Below are 18,533 nucleotides of genomic sequence, written 5' to 3'. Positions count from 1 at the left end.
CACGCGGTTGTGCTGCGCTGCGTAGCCCGCGGCCCGGGACCCTGAAGGCGCACGGTGGCGGGTGGCGCTCGCCGCCCTGTGTCCCCGCTCACAGCGCTCGGGGCCGGCGGGCAGAGCTCCCCGGACCACCCCGGCGCCGAGCGGCTCCTGCCCGCCGGGAGACGCCCCCTGGCCCCCACCCCCGCGTGGCCGGGCCGGAGGAGCGGGCGCGGCGCAGGGAGGAGGAGGCGGCGCCGCGGGGACTGCCTCCTCCCCGCCCCTCGCGTCTCCTCCCCGCGCCACCGGGAAGGACAAGGGGACTGGGCACAGGGACCCCGGCCAGTGAGCGCCAGTGCCCTGGGGCTGCCCCTCGCGCGCGCTCTCTCGCCGCGAGTCGGGGCAGCTCTCGCCTCACATGGTGCTGGCCGCAGCCATGAGTCAGGACGCGGACTCCAGCTGCCCCGAGCAACCAGACAGAGATGCCCGCAGTGTGCCCAGTGCCTCGGTGCCCGCAGCACCTCCCGGCCCGCGAGGGATGCAGCCGCCGCCTCCGCCCCCAGCCAGCCTGCCGCAGATCATCCAAAAGTAAGAGGGAGCGGGGGCTGGGGGGTGGGGGGTACGCTGGGGGGACACGCCCCAGGCGCCCGCGTCTGTGGCTTCATCTCTCCAGGTCCTGCTGAACTTTGCTCCGCCGCCTTGCGTTTGAAGTTTTCCTGCCCACTTTCCCCGCGGAGTTGGTGTCATTCTGGCTGTTCGTGAGGTTGGGGACAGGGAAGCCAAGTTATTCGGGGAAAGTAATTTTGGTTTCCCTTATCCCCTTTCTCTTCTCTTCAGGGATGTTACTGGATATTTTGAACTAAAATCGCTCAAACTGGGGGGAAATGGACCAGAGACTGTATTTCATCTTTCTGGTCCCAAGAGGCCGCTGGAATGTATGGAGAACCGTGCGTGAGTGTGTTTGCGCGCGCGTGAGGGTGTGTAAGCGAAATGCCGCCACCACGAAACCACCCTTAACGGTGCCCCTGAAGTCAACCAGTGACATCGGGTGAAAAGAGTGGTGAGGGTTTATCAACAACATGTTTTGCTTTGCCCTGAAAGACGTGTTTACACTTTTCAAGAAGGCTTTTGCGAGGAGTTCTCAGCCACGCAACTGTTTTCCATTAATGTCACCATCTCGCGATTCAGGAACCCGCGCGACTTGGTGGTTAATTTTCCAGCCCGCCTTCCCAACGCGTGAGTACGTTGGGGGTGGTCCACAGGCTCTAGGAAGCTCCTTTAGTCCACCCGGGGGGACTAAAAAGTAAAACTAAAAAGTAAAACGATGATGTTTTGCTGCTTCTTTCAAGATTTGTTTGACAGTTTGAGGCCTACAGGGTTGGTTTGTTTGAAGGATATTTATTCTCCTAAGAGTTTCCCTCTGCTTGTAATGAAGCCCCTAAAACTAGTTTAAGAAGTGTAGGAAAGTCTGGATGATGAGTGCTTGGGCGAAACTAGAGAAATACACACAAGTACAGCAAAATCGTATGGGACAGAGCCGAGACGTTTGTTCAGCGCTGCTGCACGGATGCTTTGAGTTACATAAACATTAAAATGTAGTGAGAGAAATAAACAGCGATGCGATGTAAATGGAAGTAAGTGGCACTTAAATGTTGTTATTAAGATTGATTTATGTAATAGAAAGAATAGTGAAAATTCGAATTTGACATCCAAGAATGCTAGTATCATATTTCAGAACAAAATGGTTCCCCTTTTTGGACGGTCAGAATACTAAAACTCCATTTATGACAACTTTTTAAAATTTGTTTTTATGTAACTTTCAACTGCTAGCAACTTTCGAACTCTATGAAAATTAAAATATTTTATATTCTGTTCCTGTTGTTTTGCAGAATATTTCAGTTAAGACATACTTAATATGATTGACACTTTATGTACATCATTATTTAAAATTTATCTTTAATCGAGAAAAAAATTTAAAATCTAAAGTTTATTTACTAAAAAACCCTGAATTGACCAGTTAAAAATTGGGAAACATCTAATGCGTTTCTTGCCCGGCCGGTGTCTTGTGGCTTGAAATTAGGCTGCACAATAAGTTTATTGAATTTGCTTTAGTATTCTAATCACCCTGTATTTTCCTATCATTTACTTTTAATTAGGAAAAAGCTAGGAAGTTTAGGTTCACAGAAAATCTCTGTAGATGGATGTATTATTATGAAATGTTGCCAGGTCAAAAATAAATGCCATTTTGTGGAAAATGGATAATTTAGAGTGTATTTTAGTTTCCTCATCTAATAATAATTTACCCTGTAAATCCATCCCTGTTTTGAAAATTTCATCTCTGGAACATCTTACTTTTAAAAGATAAGACTGAGCTTTTCAAAGATGGCCCCTTCTTCTAGTGTCCAGAATGGAAATCTCAAGAAGCGCCTGATAGCTCGCCTTTGCATTGGTGACAGATCAGTGTTCAGGAGCCAGGTCCAAGGCCCATGGGATTTGTCGTTTATACGCTTTTATCTCTCAGTCTTTCTTTATAAGGGAGATTTGGGATTTGCATTCCCCCTAGTACCCACTAACGTTCTACTGGAACCAGGCATAACCTGCAAAGCATGTCCACCTTTAGTGTGCTGAAACTTGAGCATGTTATTTTGAAACTACGTTTGCATAATTTAATCTGAGCAACCATTTTTCTGTAGTTATGAGGTGCTGTTTACATCAGCCATCTTTGAGAAAATGTAGTGGGGGGGTTTCCTTCAGCCGCGAAATGAGCTGTCGGCCTCTTGATTTGGGAATTTTGTGAGCCAGAGCTTTGGAGGAGAGTCTCCTCTAGTGGACTGCCTATGGAATAAATTTTATCGGGGAACCTGTATTTTTTTCAAGTTATCGTAGTGAGGTTATTATGTAATTTATAAGGGGAGAAGTTTTGAACTCTTTCACAATGATGAAGATATCAATCTTCATATGCATAGTGTTTAAGGATTACAAGAATTTTTTTCACTTCGTAATGCCTGCATTTACTGATTTTCATTAATAATGGCTTTTATTTAGGATAAAGTCAATGACTTTGGTAAAATAATTGTCATGATCATAATAAAAACCAGTTTCTATTCACATACCTTATATTTGGTCTTGAGAGAACAGCCGTATACTACATTTATGTCAATAAACACCTGAGGTGTGATGATGAATAATGAAACTGATTTTGTTGTTTCTTTTATGGAAGCCAGTATTGGCACTTATGAAGACCGCATTGAAAGTTAATTTCTGTGGAGTACTTTTGTACTCCAGTACAAAATTCAGTCAAGAATTGTCCATGACCTTTCTGCTCTTGTTAACCCCTGACTCCTGGCCAATATTGGCATTACCTATAAAGACTAGTCAGCAGTGTTTAGACACATATTACTCCTATCTGTGTAAGATCTTTGTTTTAAATGTGCATTCTTTAAGTTGACCAATGTGGAGGTATTATTGGATAAAATAGAAAGCATTATGTAAGCCACGTGGGCAACAAGAAATATAAATAACATCTTAAGAGGAGATTTGGGATGAGTTTAGTAAATCAGAATAATTTGAGGACTTAAAATATATCTTTCATATTAGCAGAAGTAAGAAAACATTGACGAGTGAGTGTCGGTGAATGTTTTATAAGGATTTATCTCCTCAAACATTCACAATATTTTATTTCCAAAAGTGTTTTGTATTTTAATTTTGTGCTCTGAAATCCACGCTGATTCTTGATTTATAAGAAGTTATTAACCGTGATGAACATCAGAAATTGAAATTTTAGGTTGTAAGTTTTAAAACTCTATACAAGATGAAAGCAGAGCCATTCAATACTGGGTGAAATGTCGAAGTCAGTTGTCAGATGCAACTACTACGTGTGCCACTAATAACGGCAAAAATTAACCAAACAAGCACACACACCTTCTACGAGGTGAACGCATAGGTGATTTTCTTAAATGACTTGATTTGCAGTAAAATATTCCTGGCTAATGCATGACCTTGGGCTGCATATCTAATCGGAATATAGATGACTTATTTTTTTCCTTCCCAAATTATTAGCCATGAATAAAAGTCAATTATAAAAATTGAAACAGTTTTGGTCTAGCATTTGATAGCTAATGTGACCTGCATGTGTTTGTGACTTATGAAGATGTAAAGCCAGCTTTAATTTCTAAAGTTTTTCATCTTCTGCATGGCATTAGTGACGCTGGCCAATGATGTTTTGGCCGACTGTGTCTTCAGAGCAAACTGCTGCCTGATTCAGAGTAGAAAACGTGATAAGTAGTCACTACGATTGCAGATAACTCTATAGACGTTCTGCATTTGGAAAGATCTCCAAGTAACTCTTAGACAGTGATATGCAGGCAAGTTGTATGTGATGTCCACCCACCTTGACGGAGATGCTAACAGTTACCTCCAGAATTGGGGAGGAAAATGAGAATTTGCCAAAAAGGGATATTACCTCACTCATACTCCGTCCTTTTTCTGGAAAGAGGATGGAATTTCTAACATATGTGCCAGTTTCTAACATGAATTTGAGGCCGTTTTTAGGGGAAACAGGGGTACAATTGTAGAAGGAATTTTGAAAATTTTAAATACCATCTTAAACTGCACGAAAGACAAGCATTCAGCAGGAGAAAACATCTGAGAGGATTAAGCATTTACCCTAAACAAGGAAGGAGTGAGGGTGGGCTCTTAGCATTTGGCAAAGTTTCTTTACTTCTCTAGAAAGCCTCTTAAGCGTATTTTTTTTTTAAAAAGGCAATTATGCTTGATGGTTTATTGTGATTAGTATGTTTAGGTAGTAAGTGTAGCCATCCAGTTATGAGTTTTTCTTAAATGTCCAAAGAGATCGGTATTATGAAATGTAGTACATTTTCCCATTAGTCATGGCAAATGACTATACATATGGTGTACACAGAGCTGTTCTAATGCCAGTGCTGTAGGGACGAGAAAAGAAGAAAAATCTTATCACCCATTTTATTCTTCTATCCACTTACATCTTTGCTACCTCCTGAGCAATTTATCAAATTAATAATTTTAAAAGCCCAAACCTGTCAGTTGGAATGTGAACGCTGATCCGTTAAGATCTCTTTGTCTTTCCTTATAGTTACTGGGAGAAAAAGAAATCCCACCAGGATTGACTCACAGTGAAATGATCCCACATTATCCAGTTTCTCTCTCTCTGATTTATTTTTCTTGCGGCTGTAGGCTCTTCTCTCGTTAAACTAATATTTCTTCCCTGCGCCAACAGCTGATCCTCAAGTAGACAAACCAGTATAGCTCAATTTACATCTTTGATAAACAGGAATCCACAAAATCTTGGGAACTGGAGTCTAATCAAGGGATAGAATTAAAATGGACTGAACTAAACATGGAAAGCAAGAATGGAAGAACCTTGAGATGGTGGAGTTAAAACTCCAAAGAGAAATCCAGAGTCAGGGCTCCCTTTTCCCTTCATCACCATGGTCGCCCTGCCAGACAAAAGCTTGAAGGGGGTCTCCTGTGCCACAAAATCCCACTTAATCTGATTTTTATTTCCTGCCACAGTAATTACCTTGTTTGGGATGGTCCGATAGGATTTTGTGTAATTTTAACAGGGAAAGTTGCTGCGGATCCACAGCTGGTGTGAGTGACTGGTAGTGGTGCTTAGAATAGCGTGTTGAAAAGTTTTGCAGAAAGTAAAGTGATCCTGTATTCCAGAATCAGAGCAAAGACCACAATTAGTGATTTGTAGAAAGGAGTACATGGCAGTTCTCTTTCTGGTTAATGGACTTGGCTGGATCTTGGTGACATGTGTGTTATCCTGGGAACCTAATATTCCTTGTTCCCACCAGTGAGAAGACTGGGAAATCCTGACTTTAATTAAATGGACACATTTTTGGATCAAGAATGTGAATTTGTTTTCCAGTACCACTAAGGGGGTGCTGGCAGTGGGCTGATGTTTTGCTCGGCTCAGTGGGTGGTCGCTGTTTAAATTCCACCCAACTAAGGTTTCAGTCGTTGACATTTACAGACAGCAAGTTTGGGGACAAGTCATCACTGCCAGCTGTTTGAGGAGGTGGAAGGGAAGGACCTCCTCATACCCCTAATATTTTGTTATGTTTCGAATGTAAGATGTATTTCTATGAATATGATGCCTATTCTGATATGGTAAAGTCGTTACAGCCGCAGAAGTTACAGCCAAGTCAATCGATCCTCCTCTTTCCTTATATTCCACTGGATTTTATAAGATAAGTCCCATGATGATTTACAAGGCGACTTTTCCAACTCACTGACAGCAGATCTGTCAGGGAGATGGTACATACTGCTGTGAATGTATTTTATGAGCAAAAAGGTTAAGCAACTTGCATGAGGAGGTGTAAAGAACATGTAGCTGTTTGCCGAATAAATCTTTCCATATGTTCAGAAACAAAAGGCTGAGGGTCATGCATATGTTTGGGGGGTGGTTGTCACTCCATAAAGATAGTTTTCACGCCACTTTGTCCTTCTTTTAACGTGGGTATTTGCTTTAAGGATGCACGAGGCCATTTGCTGTTGCCTTTTCTTTGCACCTGCCTTCTCTCTATCACAGTAAAGACCCATCAGTTGTCAGTTGCCACTTCCCGCTCTAGCCCAAACCTGGAAACCTCTGTTCACGGCTGTCTGGACACTGAAGGAGTAGTCAAAGTAATACATGTATTAATTTCACCAAGTTACTTCTTTTGGTTTATTTTGAATTCATTATTGAAGAGAAGGATTTAGGATCTGCCTGGTGTTGTCAAGTGTAAAATGAGCATCTTTGTTCTAAATTAATTATTGGGTTTCTGACAAAGAGGGTCAAGGAGGAAAAGAAAACCCTGGTTGGGAGTGGGTGACCCCGACAAGCCAATAAAGCTTCCTAATCCAGTCTCTCCAGGGGTTGGAAATGATCGATGGCAGTTCCTTCCAAGAATAAAATTATGTGAACCTCCAGGAATATTGCTGAGTGATCATCAGCGTAGAAGGCCGTCCATCTCCTGATGGAGAATATATTTCATATCAGTTACATTTTAGCAATGGGCACAGGTACATATTTGTGAGATTGATTACTCAAGAAAGAAGCAATAACCACAAAAAAGACAATTAATTACTTTCTCCAGAATTTGCAAAGAATATTTGAATCAGTGCCATAATTTTAAAGTCAGAAAAGCAGACGCAAATGTCAGTTTGAAGGACATTTTATACTGTTTTCTAATGTCTAAACATTTTAATAAGTAACAATTATTTTGAAATGTTAAAATGAATACTTGAGTTTGCAAAAGGTTCTGTTTTCAATTCAGGAGAGACAGATCCGATACTTTTCATGTGTCTAAGTCAGTTTGTGTTTGAATAAGCAGGTGGGAGTGCGTTTGGTGATATCATTGTTTTTAGAGGCAAAAAACGTAAACACAGGACCTACAGGCGTCTTCTAGGAGCCTGGCTGCGGAGCGGTCTGGACCCGGTCAACCGTGACGGCGCAGGCAGTCGGCAGCGCGGGCTGCGGAGCCGGCCTGCCGCAGCGCTGGTGGCCTGAAATACACTTTGCAAAGAGATCGTGGTTGTCCAAAAGCTGGGCCTTAGGTTTCCCTGTGGCTCCTTGAACTGAAGAGCCCCAGTGTTGTTTCCTGAGCCTCTGAAGGACAGGGTCTCCTTGGGGTCCGCGCACCCCTGGGATGGCCTGGCAACAGGGAGAGCTTTTATTTGATATTTGAAAAGATTCATTTTTAACCTTCCGCATAACAAGGGAGAAGAGTAGTGTGATTAAAACTTGATTTATAGACTTTATACGTCATATACATAAGAATACTTACTGCAGCCTTGTCTAGTAGAGCAAGAATTAGAATCTAAATATTTCTCAGCTGAAAAATAAATCATTTGCATGAATAACAGTGTGTACCATTCAACCATTAGAATGATGCTGTTATCTTATATTTATAAATATGGAATATAAACCATATAATAGTGTTAACTAGAAAGAAATTACACACAGCATGTGTACAGGGATCTTGTGTTTTTGTTTTTTTTTTAAATGTGTATGATTGTGCGAGTGCCTGCAAGCTTGGAAAAACATCTGAATAACAAACACGAAGCTGTTAGCAGTGGTTCTAACTCTAGGTGGTGCAGTTATAGTGGTCTTTTTTTTCCTCTTTTATACTTTGTTTTTTGTTTTGTTTTGTTTTGTTTTTTCGTGAGCTTGTCTATTGGTATTGCACTATCTTTAAGACTGAACTGCCCATTAGCATTTTAGATTTTAGATCTGGAAAGCATCTGAGAGCTGCCGTAGCCCAGCCCTCTTGTTTTCCTGGTAAGGCAAGTGAGCATCAGAGAAGTCAAGTGCATTAATGGTTCCAGGTCACACAGCAAGGCAGTGGGCAGGGTGGGATAGGAAGCCTCGTTTCTCTGTCTATTGTGTTTTCTGCTAGGCTACCCTTCTGTCTGCCTGGAAATGGGGGAAAGTGAAATGGAGAACATTTTGAAACTATTTTTCCACTGGCTTCAGTCCGTTTATATTCCCTCAGGGGATTTTGTAAAGCATCCTTGAATATGTTATCGCTGCCCCCCAAATGTTATCTCCTCTCCACCCCCAGAGGTTTCCGTGCATGGGGCAGTAACTGAGTCTCCCCTGAGCACCTCCCGCTCTGTTCTGTCCTGCCAAATGGAAGACCAGTGTCACGTTCCCCCTGCCCCAAACTATTTGAAAGTAAGTGGCATAACCATAATTCTATTATCAAATCTAAGGAAATTAATCTTACTTAAATAATTTTTTCTAATAAACACTAGATTTCTAACTTTTTCCCATAATAAATAATAAAAATGCCTCTTAGCTATGCCTCCCTGGTTTTGCATTTGTTTATGATGCCTCTTTTCATTTAGCAGCGTACCTGCCTTTTTTTTCTCTTCTTCATGACCGTAGGTTGCAAGCTACTTGTCTTGTAGAATGATCTGGATGCGTCTACCGTCTCATGACCAGATTCAGGTTAAGCATTTTGGCAAGAGTATGCCGTGGGCGATGTGTGTTCCACGAAGTTTGAGTCCCTTAGTTAGCTTGGTCACTGCCGGATCTCTGCATTGTAATGGGACATTTTTCTCTTTGTGACGAGTAACTGGTCTGTGGGAGTGATACAGTGAGACCCTCTGAATATCCTATTTCCCAAAAAACTTTCATCTAGTGGTTTTATTTTTTAATTTTAACGTATTCTAAAATAGCCACTTCGATGAAATACGTGGAACTGAAATGATAACTAAATGTCACTTTAGAATGGATATAGAGTTTAAATCTGACAGCCGTGCAAAAGTGTTTGTATTGTACCAGCCTGAACATATTATCTGGAGCTGCTGGATTTTTTTTACTCCTGACTTGGTAGGAACTTAACTGATGGGCCTGCCACTTCCTACTTCACCTCTACAGCAGGCATTCTGTCACCGGCTGTAATACTTTTTAATGTCCACACAAAGTGAGTATACATGCCTTTTAATGCTAATGGTAATGACCGGATACTAATGTAATTTTTGCTGGCTCACACAATTTCTTGGCATCCTCTTGAAGCTATGTCAACTCTTTGCAAAAACCTCTTATCTTCCTTTTAAAATCACTATAAGAAGCCGACTTTAAAAATGACCGATGACTTGCCCTGGAGCCTAAACTGGGTGAGTCCTGGAGCCGGTCTGTGACTACCAGTTTGTTCATGCTTTTTAGATTGAAGTTAGATAGCTATTTTTGCCTCTTCCAGATTGGTACTCTTATTTTCATGCAGAAAATATGTACGGGTGGGGAAAGTTGTGTGGAGTCGTGAAAAGAATTAGGAGTAGGCTCTGTGTTCTAGAATCGGCTTTACCACCACTCACCCTGAACCTCAGTGCTCTCCTCTGTACAACGGAACAATAATATAAAGTGAATAACAATTAACATTCATTGAGTGCTGCCCGTGTGCCAGCTACTAGTCTAAGCACTTTATGTATGTTTAATCCATTTAATCCAACAATAACCATGAAGTAAGTGCTGTTATTTCCTCCATGTTACAGATGAGGAAATCAAGTCACAAACTTACAAGGACTCAGCAAAGCTAAGAAAAATAGTATTTATGAGAGACCTGGGGGGCTGGGGCTGGGATGGAAGAATGTTATCTAAATTCAGGTGATCATATCATCTCTGTGTCAATATCCGTGTCCTCCAAATAATTTCTAGAAAACCTGTCATTTACAAAGAACATATCACGGAAAAAATTGCTGAAATAAATTTGAAAGTAGGTCAAATTTGAGATAAACTAAGCAATCTAATCAAAACCATTTATTTGGTCTTCTCCCCTTTTTTTCTTGTAATTTAAGTATGCCTTTTGATTTAAAGTGAAATCCATATCCCAATTTAAATTCCACAAGCAAATCTGACTCTGGCATTGATTCATTGTCTTACTCTGTTATGCATGTTAGTCAAGATCTGAATGTGATGCTCACTGAGAGTATATAAACACTTATAATCCTCTCAGCATGTGCTAAAATAATAACAGATATGATAGTTTGATTTGCAAAGTGAGCGTCAGCCAAGTTCTACCAGACCCATTTCTGAACCAATTTAAAAAAAAACAAACACAAAAACAAAACCAGGATTCAGCAATGATTAAAGTATCCTAGGTTCCCATTAATAGTAAAAAGAATTCTCGACTTGAAATGTGGGCACATCAAGCTCGCATAGTCTCCACTAGATGTATTTTTTGGACGGTCTTAGCAGACATTGTTACAGGTGTCCTTTTGCTTTAAGGAACAATGGTATGTAAAAACCAGACTTAGTAGAACCAATAGGTCATGAAAAGATAGTTTAGTTTTGACTTGTGAAAGGGTTTACAGTAAAGATCCTTTAATCAGTGAGTTCCTTTCAAAGTGAAATTGAGTAAGCCTAAGAACTGAGAGGTCCACTGATAATTTTTAAAACATTTTTTATCTTTTTACAGAGGCATAATTGAAATATACTAAGCTGTACATGTTTAAAGCATCCTTCAGGCAATCAAGATAATAATATTATTATAACCCCCACCAAAGTTTCTTCATGCCTTTTATGATTTATCCTTTCTTTCCTTGAATCCCCTCCCCCTCAAGCAATTATTGATCAGTATAGGTGAGTTTGCATGTTTTAGAATTTTATGCAAATAGAATAACAATATATTTATTTTTTTTCTTTTTTTGGCCTGGCTTCTTTCCTTCAGCATAATGATATTTTTGGAAATAATATTTTTAAAAAGTGTGGTAAAATAAACATAATGTAACATTTACCATGTTAATGGCTCTAAAGTGTAATTCAGTCGTATTAAGTACATTCACAGGGTTGTACAACCACCGCCACTGTCTAGTTCCAGAACATGTGCTTCCCCCCAAAGGGAAACCTGCCCCCATTCAGCAGTTATTCCGTATTCCCTCGATCCCCGCTCTCCAGGCCCCTGACAACTACTAGTCTGCTTTCTGTCTCTGTGGGTTTGCCCTTTCTGGACATTTCACATCAATGGAATCATACAATATGTGGCCTTTTGATTCAGGCTTTCTTTCACTTAGCGTACTGTTTCCAAGGTTTATCCATGTTGTAGCATGTGTCCATACTTCATTCCTTTTTTGTTGCTGAATGATGTTCCCTTGTATGGATAGACAATATTTTGGTTATCCATTCATGATTTGAGTTATTTCCACCTTCTGACTGTTGTGAATAGTGCTGCTCGAACATTTGTGTACAAGTTTTTGCTCGAACATCTGTTTTCAGTTCTTTTGGATATAGCATATCTTGGAATGAAATTGCTGAGTCATATGGCGACTCTGTACTTAATTTATTGAGGAAACTCCAAATGTTTTCCAAAGTGGTGGCACCATTTTACATTCCCACTAGCAGTGAGTGAGCATTCCAGTTGCACGCAACTTTGCCAACAGTTGTTATTATCTCTTTTTAAAAAAATTATGGCCACCCTAATGGGTATGAAGTGGTATCTCATTGTGGTTTTGGTTCGTATTTCTCTAATGACTAATGTCATTGAACATCTTTTCACATGCTTGTGTTGGCCATTTGTATATCTTCTTTGGAGAAAATCTATTCGGATCCTTTGTCCATTTTTTAGTTATCTTTTTGTTGTGAAATTGTAAGAGTTCTTTATAAATTCTGGATACTAAACCCTTATCAGAGATGTGATTTGCAGATATATTCTCCCATTCGGTGTGGTTTATTTCAGCGTAATGATTCTAAGGCTCATCTATTTTGTTACATATACCAGAAGTTGGGTCCTCAAACTTACCACAAACCTTTCAACTTCTGTGGATTGTTGGTGTTATGTGGTAAACACACTGCACTGATATTTAATCCTCTAAAGAATTCCTAAAGGAGTCTTTTGTCACATCATAGGGCAGTGTAAGGTAGCAATTCGAGAAGAAGGCGTCTGTCAGTGTTGGATCCCCAGCAGCCTCTGGAGCAGTGGACAGGATGGAACTGTCAGTTGGAGGTGCCCTGTACACACCATCATCATCACTGTGCCAAGTGGTTAAAACATTCTTCCAGGTCGTCTGTTTTATCAGCCCAGCTGATTGGTTTGGGGACACAGGCGCTTCCTCCATCAGTCCCTCCATTCTCAGCCAGAAAGTCTGTTAGGGAGATAGTCTTCCTCTTCTCATTCTTCTCTTTTGCGGAGGCTGCCACATTGGGAGAGGAAGAGGGAATGCAAAGCCTCCTTTTATTTTATTATTATTATTTTTTAATGGGGACGTATCTTTTAGTTTTCTTGGGTAAATATCTGGGCCAATGATACTTTAACCTTTTAGGAGCACAGATGCTATACATTAGAATCATTTTGGGGGGTGAAAACACCTTTGAGTTTTTATTATTTTGTCTTTGAACACAGCATGTTAATATGACCCTTTAAGACATTTAAACATGCCTTTTCATTTTAGTTTTCAGCGTTAGTCGCTGATTAGCTTAGTTTGTTTTTTCTTCTTTGGATGACTCTTCCCTCAATAATTTTTTATTTGACACATCATTATTACCATGGAAATGGGACACACGATGAATAAGACGATGCAACTGTAGAACTTCAAGCTGGAAAGGACCCTAGAGATCATCTAATTCAATTTTATAGAAAAGAAAGTCAGGTCCAGAAGAAAGACCAGATTCACGAAAGGCCACTCAACTATTAGAGAAGCTAAGTGAGCAGAGAAAGCGTTCGTGCCTGTAAGTGCCATTTTAAGTCTCCCAGCGATGAGGCGTCTACAGATGCAACAGTGCAGGGTGGGTGAATGAACAGCCCTGTATTCCTGCCATGCTGTATGGTTCATAGGCTACTCTTTTCCCTCCTAGGTTATCCCATTTAATCCTCCAACAACCCTGTGAAGTAGGTAGGGATTAAGTAACTATATCGGTAGTTCAGGGTCTCCTAGCCAATGACTGAAGAGCCCAGGCTCGGAGCCAGGCCTTCTGATCCATTCCAACGTGTGCTCCCCGCTTCCATGCCCACTGCCACTGCCTCAGTTCAGGCCTCCCAGATCCTCTCCCTGCCTCCAGCTGGCCCTGTCCTCAGAGCTTTCTTTTCTCCACACCAGGGCAGCCTTAATCTTGTCATCCGCTTACTTATAGCCTTGCTGTAGCTTCCTATGGCCTGTAGGTTGAGATTCAGACTGTTTTAGAAGCCCTTCTAGACCTGTCCCCACTTAGCTGTCCGGCCCTGAGCTGGTTGTCATGGCTGCCCTCAGGCTCTCTCTACTACACCACGTTCTCACCCCTCAACTCGAATATTTCTTTCATTTTTATGGATTCTGCTTAGACTTTACCTCTTCATCATGCAGGAAGAGGGGTTGAGGGCCCCTTTCTTGTAATGCCTTGTGGCCCCCACTGTAGCATTTACCTCACACTTATCTTTCTCTATCTCCTCTAAAGATCCCATAAGGTCCTTGCGGGCAGGGCCAGTGTCTTTGATCTTGGTGTCCTCGGCATCTGGTAGTGTCCATGGTGCATAGTTTGTTGAATACATGCGAGAATGAGCAATTTAACTGCAACATGACTTGATCTAAGTGACTTTGCGATGAGAAAAACCACTCAGGATGGTCTCATGAGTGAGAACTGATGTGAGACCAAAGCTTGGTTTTCTCCAACTTACGTTTTATTCAGCCTGCCTATCTGAAAGGGATAGAGAGACACAAATACCTGCCTTCATGTTTGGAGAGGTAGTGTAAGCAGAAGGTACAGACCTAGGGAATAAGAAACCCAAGCAGAGGAAAGACACTTAGTCTCAGGTCTTACATTCGTTAGAACAGGGGTCAGGGTATAGGCTTGTTATAGAATGTGGGGTTTGTCTTAACAATCAATGAGACCAAACACAAACATACTTTGATAGGACATGAAGTGCTGAATACATGTGTATTATAATGTAACCTTTTTTGTCTCACTCAATCATCTCCAGCCAGGGACCTGATTACACCTCTCCAGGTACAGGCAAATTCCAGATTGAATTTCTTCTGTGAGATTTGACCCAAGCAGGAGAAATGGTAGAAAGGAACACTTGGAACACCCCTTAAGTCTCATTGCATCAGAACTTTGAATGACAGGAATTTCTGGAACACTGCTTATTTCAAGGAATCGCTAAACACAATGCAAGGCAACTACAACAGCGGGAGACTAGATTATTATCTCGATATTTGCAAAAATGACAGTTGAATTGTGGCCATGATAACGACAGTTGACCTGTGGCAACTTCTTAAAGGAGTTGCACAGATAATAATATATTGCCCGTGATTTCTCAGTGAGACCTAATCCGACCGCCATATTTAAATTGCATCCTGCTCTTTCCCATCCAATCTCCCTTACCTTGTTCTGTTTTCCCCATAACACTAGTCATCTTTTAACAGAAGATGTAATTTACTTGTTTTACTTATTAAGTTTTTATCGTCTGTTATAGCCCCTCCCACCCTGCCTGTGCCATGCAAGCTCTCCAAGAGCAGGGGAGTTTTATTTAGTGATGCCCACCGACCCCACCCCCTTCCCTCCAGTGCCTAAGAATAATATCTGGCACCTAGGAGCAGCTTGCTAAATATTTGTGGAAGGACTAGATGAACTGTTAATAAAAATGCCAAGCTTAAGCATTGTTACAGGGTGGCATTTGTTTCTCCTCTGGGCCCACCTAGGATGTGAATGATACGTGACTCCTGGATCTGAGTTTTGTGATTCAGGAAACTGAAATGAAAGTACAAGATGTTAGAAGATCATAGCCTCTGCTCCTGTGTGATTCTTGGAAGTAAAAGAAGGTGCAGAACTCGGGCTGCTCCCCCAGCCCAGGCGTCAATGACCCTTAAAGTGGCCTGGTTCCAGCAGTGGCCAGTCTCACTGAGCTCTCCTTGCAGACATCCAAGCTGTGTATTTAATGAGATCTTGGTGTTGGATGAAGAGTGAGAAGGGCTAGATTTCACTCAGTCCCTTGAAATCGGGGCCCAAAAGACTGGGACAATCCCTTGTCCAGTAACAGGGAATTAGTGAATACATTTGGCTACATCCTCCCCTACTATGCGGACCATCTCTGTGTGCTGGCACGGAGAAATCTCAAGGATATGGGGAAAAAGCAGGGTGCAGAAAGTGTGTACAGTTTCTACCTTTTGTGTAAGAAAAGGGGGAGTGTAGGACTCTTTATATATTTCACATTTACCTTAGTTGCATAAAAATACTGGAAGGATAAACAAAAAGAAAACTAAGTAAAATGATTACTTATGAGTGCAGGTAGAGAATGGGGTTGAGTGGGCTGAGGGTGTGGGGTGAGACTCATGTTACAGCAGGTGACGGAGGGTGAAGGAGGAGGCTCAGGGAGGACAGGCCTGGCGTCTGCGGAGGTCAACCTGAGCTGATTTCAGATCCATGCCTAAGGGCTTGCCAGGTGGATGGGGGAGGGCGAGTCTAGATGGAGGTGGGAGGAGAACATTCTAGGTAGTAAAGCATTTTCAGAGATGAGAAAGACCATGGTGACCTGGGAGCCTCATGAGTAGTTCTACTTGACTGGAGGTCAGAGTGTATTTTTAATTAAGGGACACTAACATGGGATGGGTAGCTGGGGAATGGTGAGAGCTGAGGATGTAAAATAAGGCAGGATGCTGGTGACACAGAACCATGTTTCTCAAGGTAAGGAGTTTGGATGTTATCTTTTGAGTAGCCATTTGGGAGCAGGGGTCTGATGTAATGAGATTGGTGTTCTGGAAGATTACATGGGTGTCGGAGAAGAGAGGATAATTGCAAGGGGCGTGTGTGTGTGTGTGTGTGTGTGTGTGTGTGTGTGTGTACCTAAGAGGCCTCCTGTACTCAGGTGAATGAGCATCTGAAATGAGGGAGCACCACAGCATGACAGTTAAAGGTAGGTATTGGAGTTGGAATGCCTGGGTGTGTGTCCTGGCTGCCTACTTACTTGCCAGCTGTGTAGCCTTGGACAAGTTACTTAACCTCCGTGCACGTCCATTTCTTCAGGTGTAAAGTGGGGCTGATAGGGCATCTACCTCAGTGTTATTGTGAGGAGTAAATGAGATTTTATGTGATAAGTAGCCTTAAATGTTAGCCACTCGTATTAAGGTGGTGGCTGTGGTGATGGAGGGGAGGGGCCAGACTTGAGAGATGTTGGAAGTAGGGATGAGTAGGGAGAACCAACAGAGTCTCCATGATGCCTAATCTCAGCTGCTGGGAGGATACAGTTGGGAAAGGGAAGCTCAGGGTGATGCTGATGGGTGGCGTGGGTGTGGACAGGAGCCAGCAGTTGGTCCACATCAGATCTGTGATTTGTTGAAGGGATGAAAGGGGATCAGGAAAGGAGAAAGCACTGAGAAACCCCCCCACCCCCACACTTGGATTTTCCAATTCAGGGAACCGCTTGTAGTTCACATACATCCGGACTAACCCATGATATTTTCAATCTAAATATTTAATATTGTGCCTAACTTCTCTATTAAGAGAGAGAGAATTATGTATAAAGTGTGCATATAAGTCAGGAAAGGCTGGGGATAAAGGCATTTCCTTGAGCTTATTACTGCCTTTTCTCAAAAGAAATTTTCTTTGTTTAAAATGTAGAGAATTGAATTAGATAGTTTTAATCAAAATCCTTCTCAGGGATTGTTAATTAAGCCTCTGAGATTTCAGAGACTTGATTTTCCTTATTGAAGTCAGCATGTAAAACATATAACCTCATGGTGAGAATGTAAAAACGGTATCACTTCAAGGGAGGGGAATTTGGCACTATCTAGCAAAATTACATGTGCATTCTTTTTTGACCAAACAATCCTTTTTATGAGTTCTATCCCAAAGATACACAGGCAAAAATAAGAAAAGTCATGCACAAGGCTTTCCGTGGTGGCATTATTTGTAATAGCAAAAGACTGGAAACAACCCAAATGTCCAGCGATAGAAGAAACCTCAGGACATCCATACAGTGGGATTCTACACAGCTATAAAAAGGAGGAAGGACTATCTCTATATACTGCTATGGGATGATCTCCATGATACACTGTTAAGTGAAAAATTTGGGGTGCAGAAAATATAGGTAGTATGTTTCCTTTTACCTGAGAAATACATATGCATTTGTTTATAATTAAAAGAAACGGAAGAGTAAACCAATAAAAATGATTACCTGTCGTACAAGGATGGAAGAAATGGATGATGGGTCAGGGATAGAAGCCAGACTTTTCTGAATGTATTTTGTTTTGTAGACTTGACTCTGGAACCCTGTAGATGTTTTTCTTTACTATAAACAAAAGTTAATTAAAATTTTAAAAAATTCCCCCAAATCAAGAGCAAAATGAAGCATATTTTACGTATCAAATTGGTAGTTTAACCACACGAAATTACTTCAGATGACTTTAAAACACAATAATATGATTATCTATAGTAGAATTTATCTTAAGGTCAAAACAAATTCCAAATAAATCTTAAGCTGTTTTCAATAATATTGTAATAATATTGATATTACTATTCTGAATCATATATCTAAATTGTTAAAATAATCAGAAACCAATGTTTTTCGTATATAAAAAAAGAAGTTTATAATCAAAGATGTTAAGTAAAAATCTTATAAACTTAAATTTGAATTGGAAGTGTCAGTATGAACTCCTGAGATATTTTCTCTTTAACAAATGAAGTATTTCTTAATTTTGTCCACTGAAATGCCAAGATAAAATAACCAACTCAGGAGAGGTAAGCACCTGTAACATCCAGATTGTGGCCTCTAAATAGAATTTCCTACTAAGAGATCTAAGATTTCTGAGAAAAATGGCTGATTGCAGGTCCAGAACAGGACATGTACAAAATGAGCTGGAATATCTTGTTACATGAGAAAATGAAAAAGCTATCAAAGGCCTCTTATGTCCTCTCAAAAGGACTCAGGAACCAAGTTGAAGGGCTTCCCAGTGCCCAAATATGGAACGATTTAAGCATTAAGAAGAATAACTAAAGTGGGTTAATATACATCGTACATCAAATGTATTACAATGTACAAAATCCCTGAGTTAAACATTCAGCGGTCTCCCCTGGAAGATGTTGAGGACCCAACTCATTCTGAAAACTGGCCGAGGAAGGGAGG

At 41.2% G+C, this 18,533-nt stretch overlaps 1 protein-coding gene across 1 annotated transcript in view; it reads left to right on the top strand.

The window, feature by feature from the left end:
* Positions 1 to 223: 223 nt before the first annotated feature.
* RBM20 (RNA binding motif protein 20) overlaps positions 224 to 18,533 on the top strand; it is a 160,834-nt gene continuing 142,524 nt past the window's right edge. Inside the window, exon 1 of the mRNA XM_039871242.1 lies at positions 224 to 564. Coding sequence (XP_039727176.1) covers positions 395 to 564 — 170 coding nt within the window. The 5' untranslated portion in view covers positions 224 to 394. The remainder of the gene's footprint in view (positions 565 to 18,533) is intronic.

This window comes from Pteropus medius, unplaced genomic scaffold, assembly GCF_902729225.1.
Source record: "Pteropus medius unplaced genomic scaffold, Ma_sr-lr_union100, whole genome shotgun sequence".
In the NCBI taxonomy this organism is placed as follows: domain Eukaryota; kingdom Metazoa; phylum Chordata; class Mammalia; order Chiroptera; family Pteropodidae; genus Pteropus; species Pteropus medius.
The sequence above is the reverse complement of the archived record's forward strand: the minus strand, read 5'-3'. Positions and strand labels throughout refer to the sequence as shown.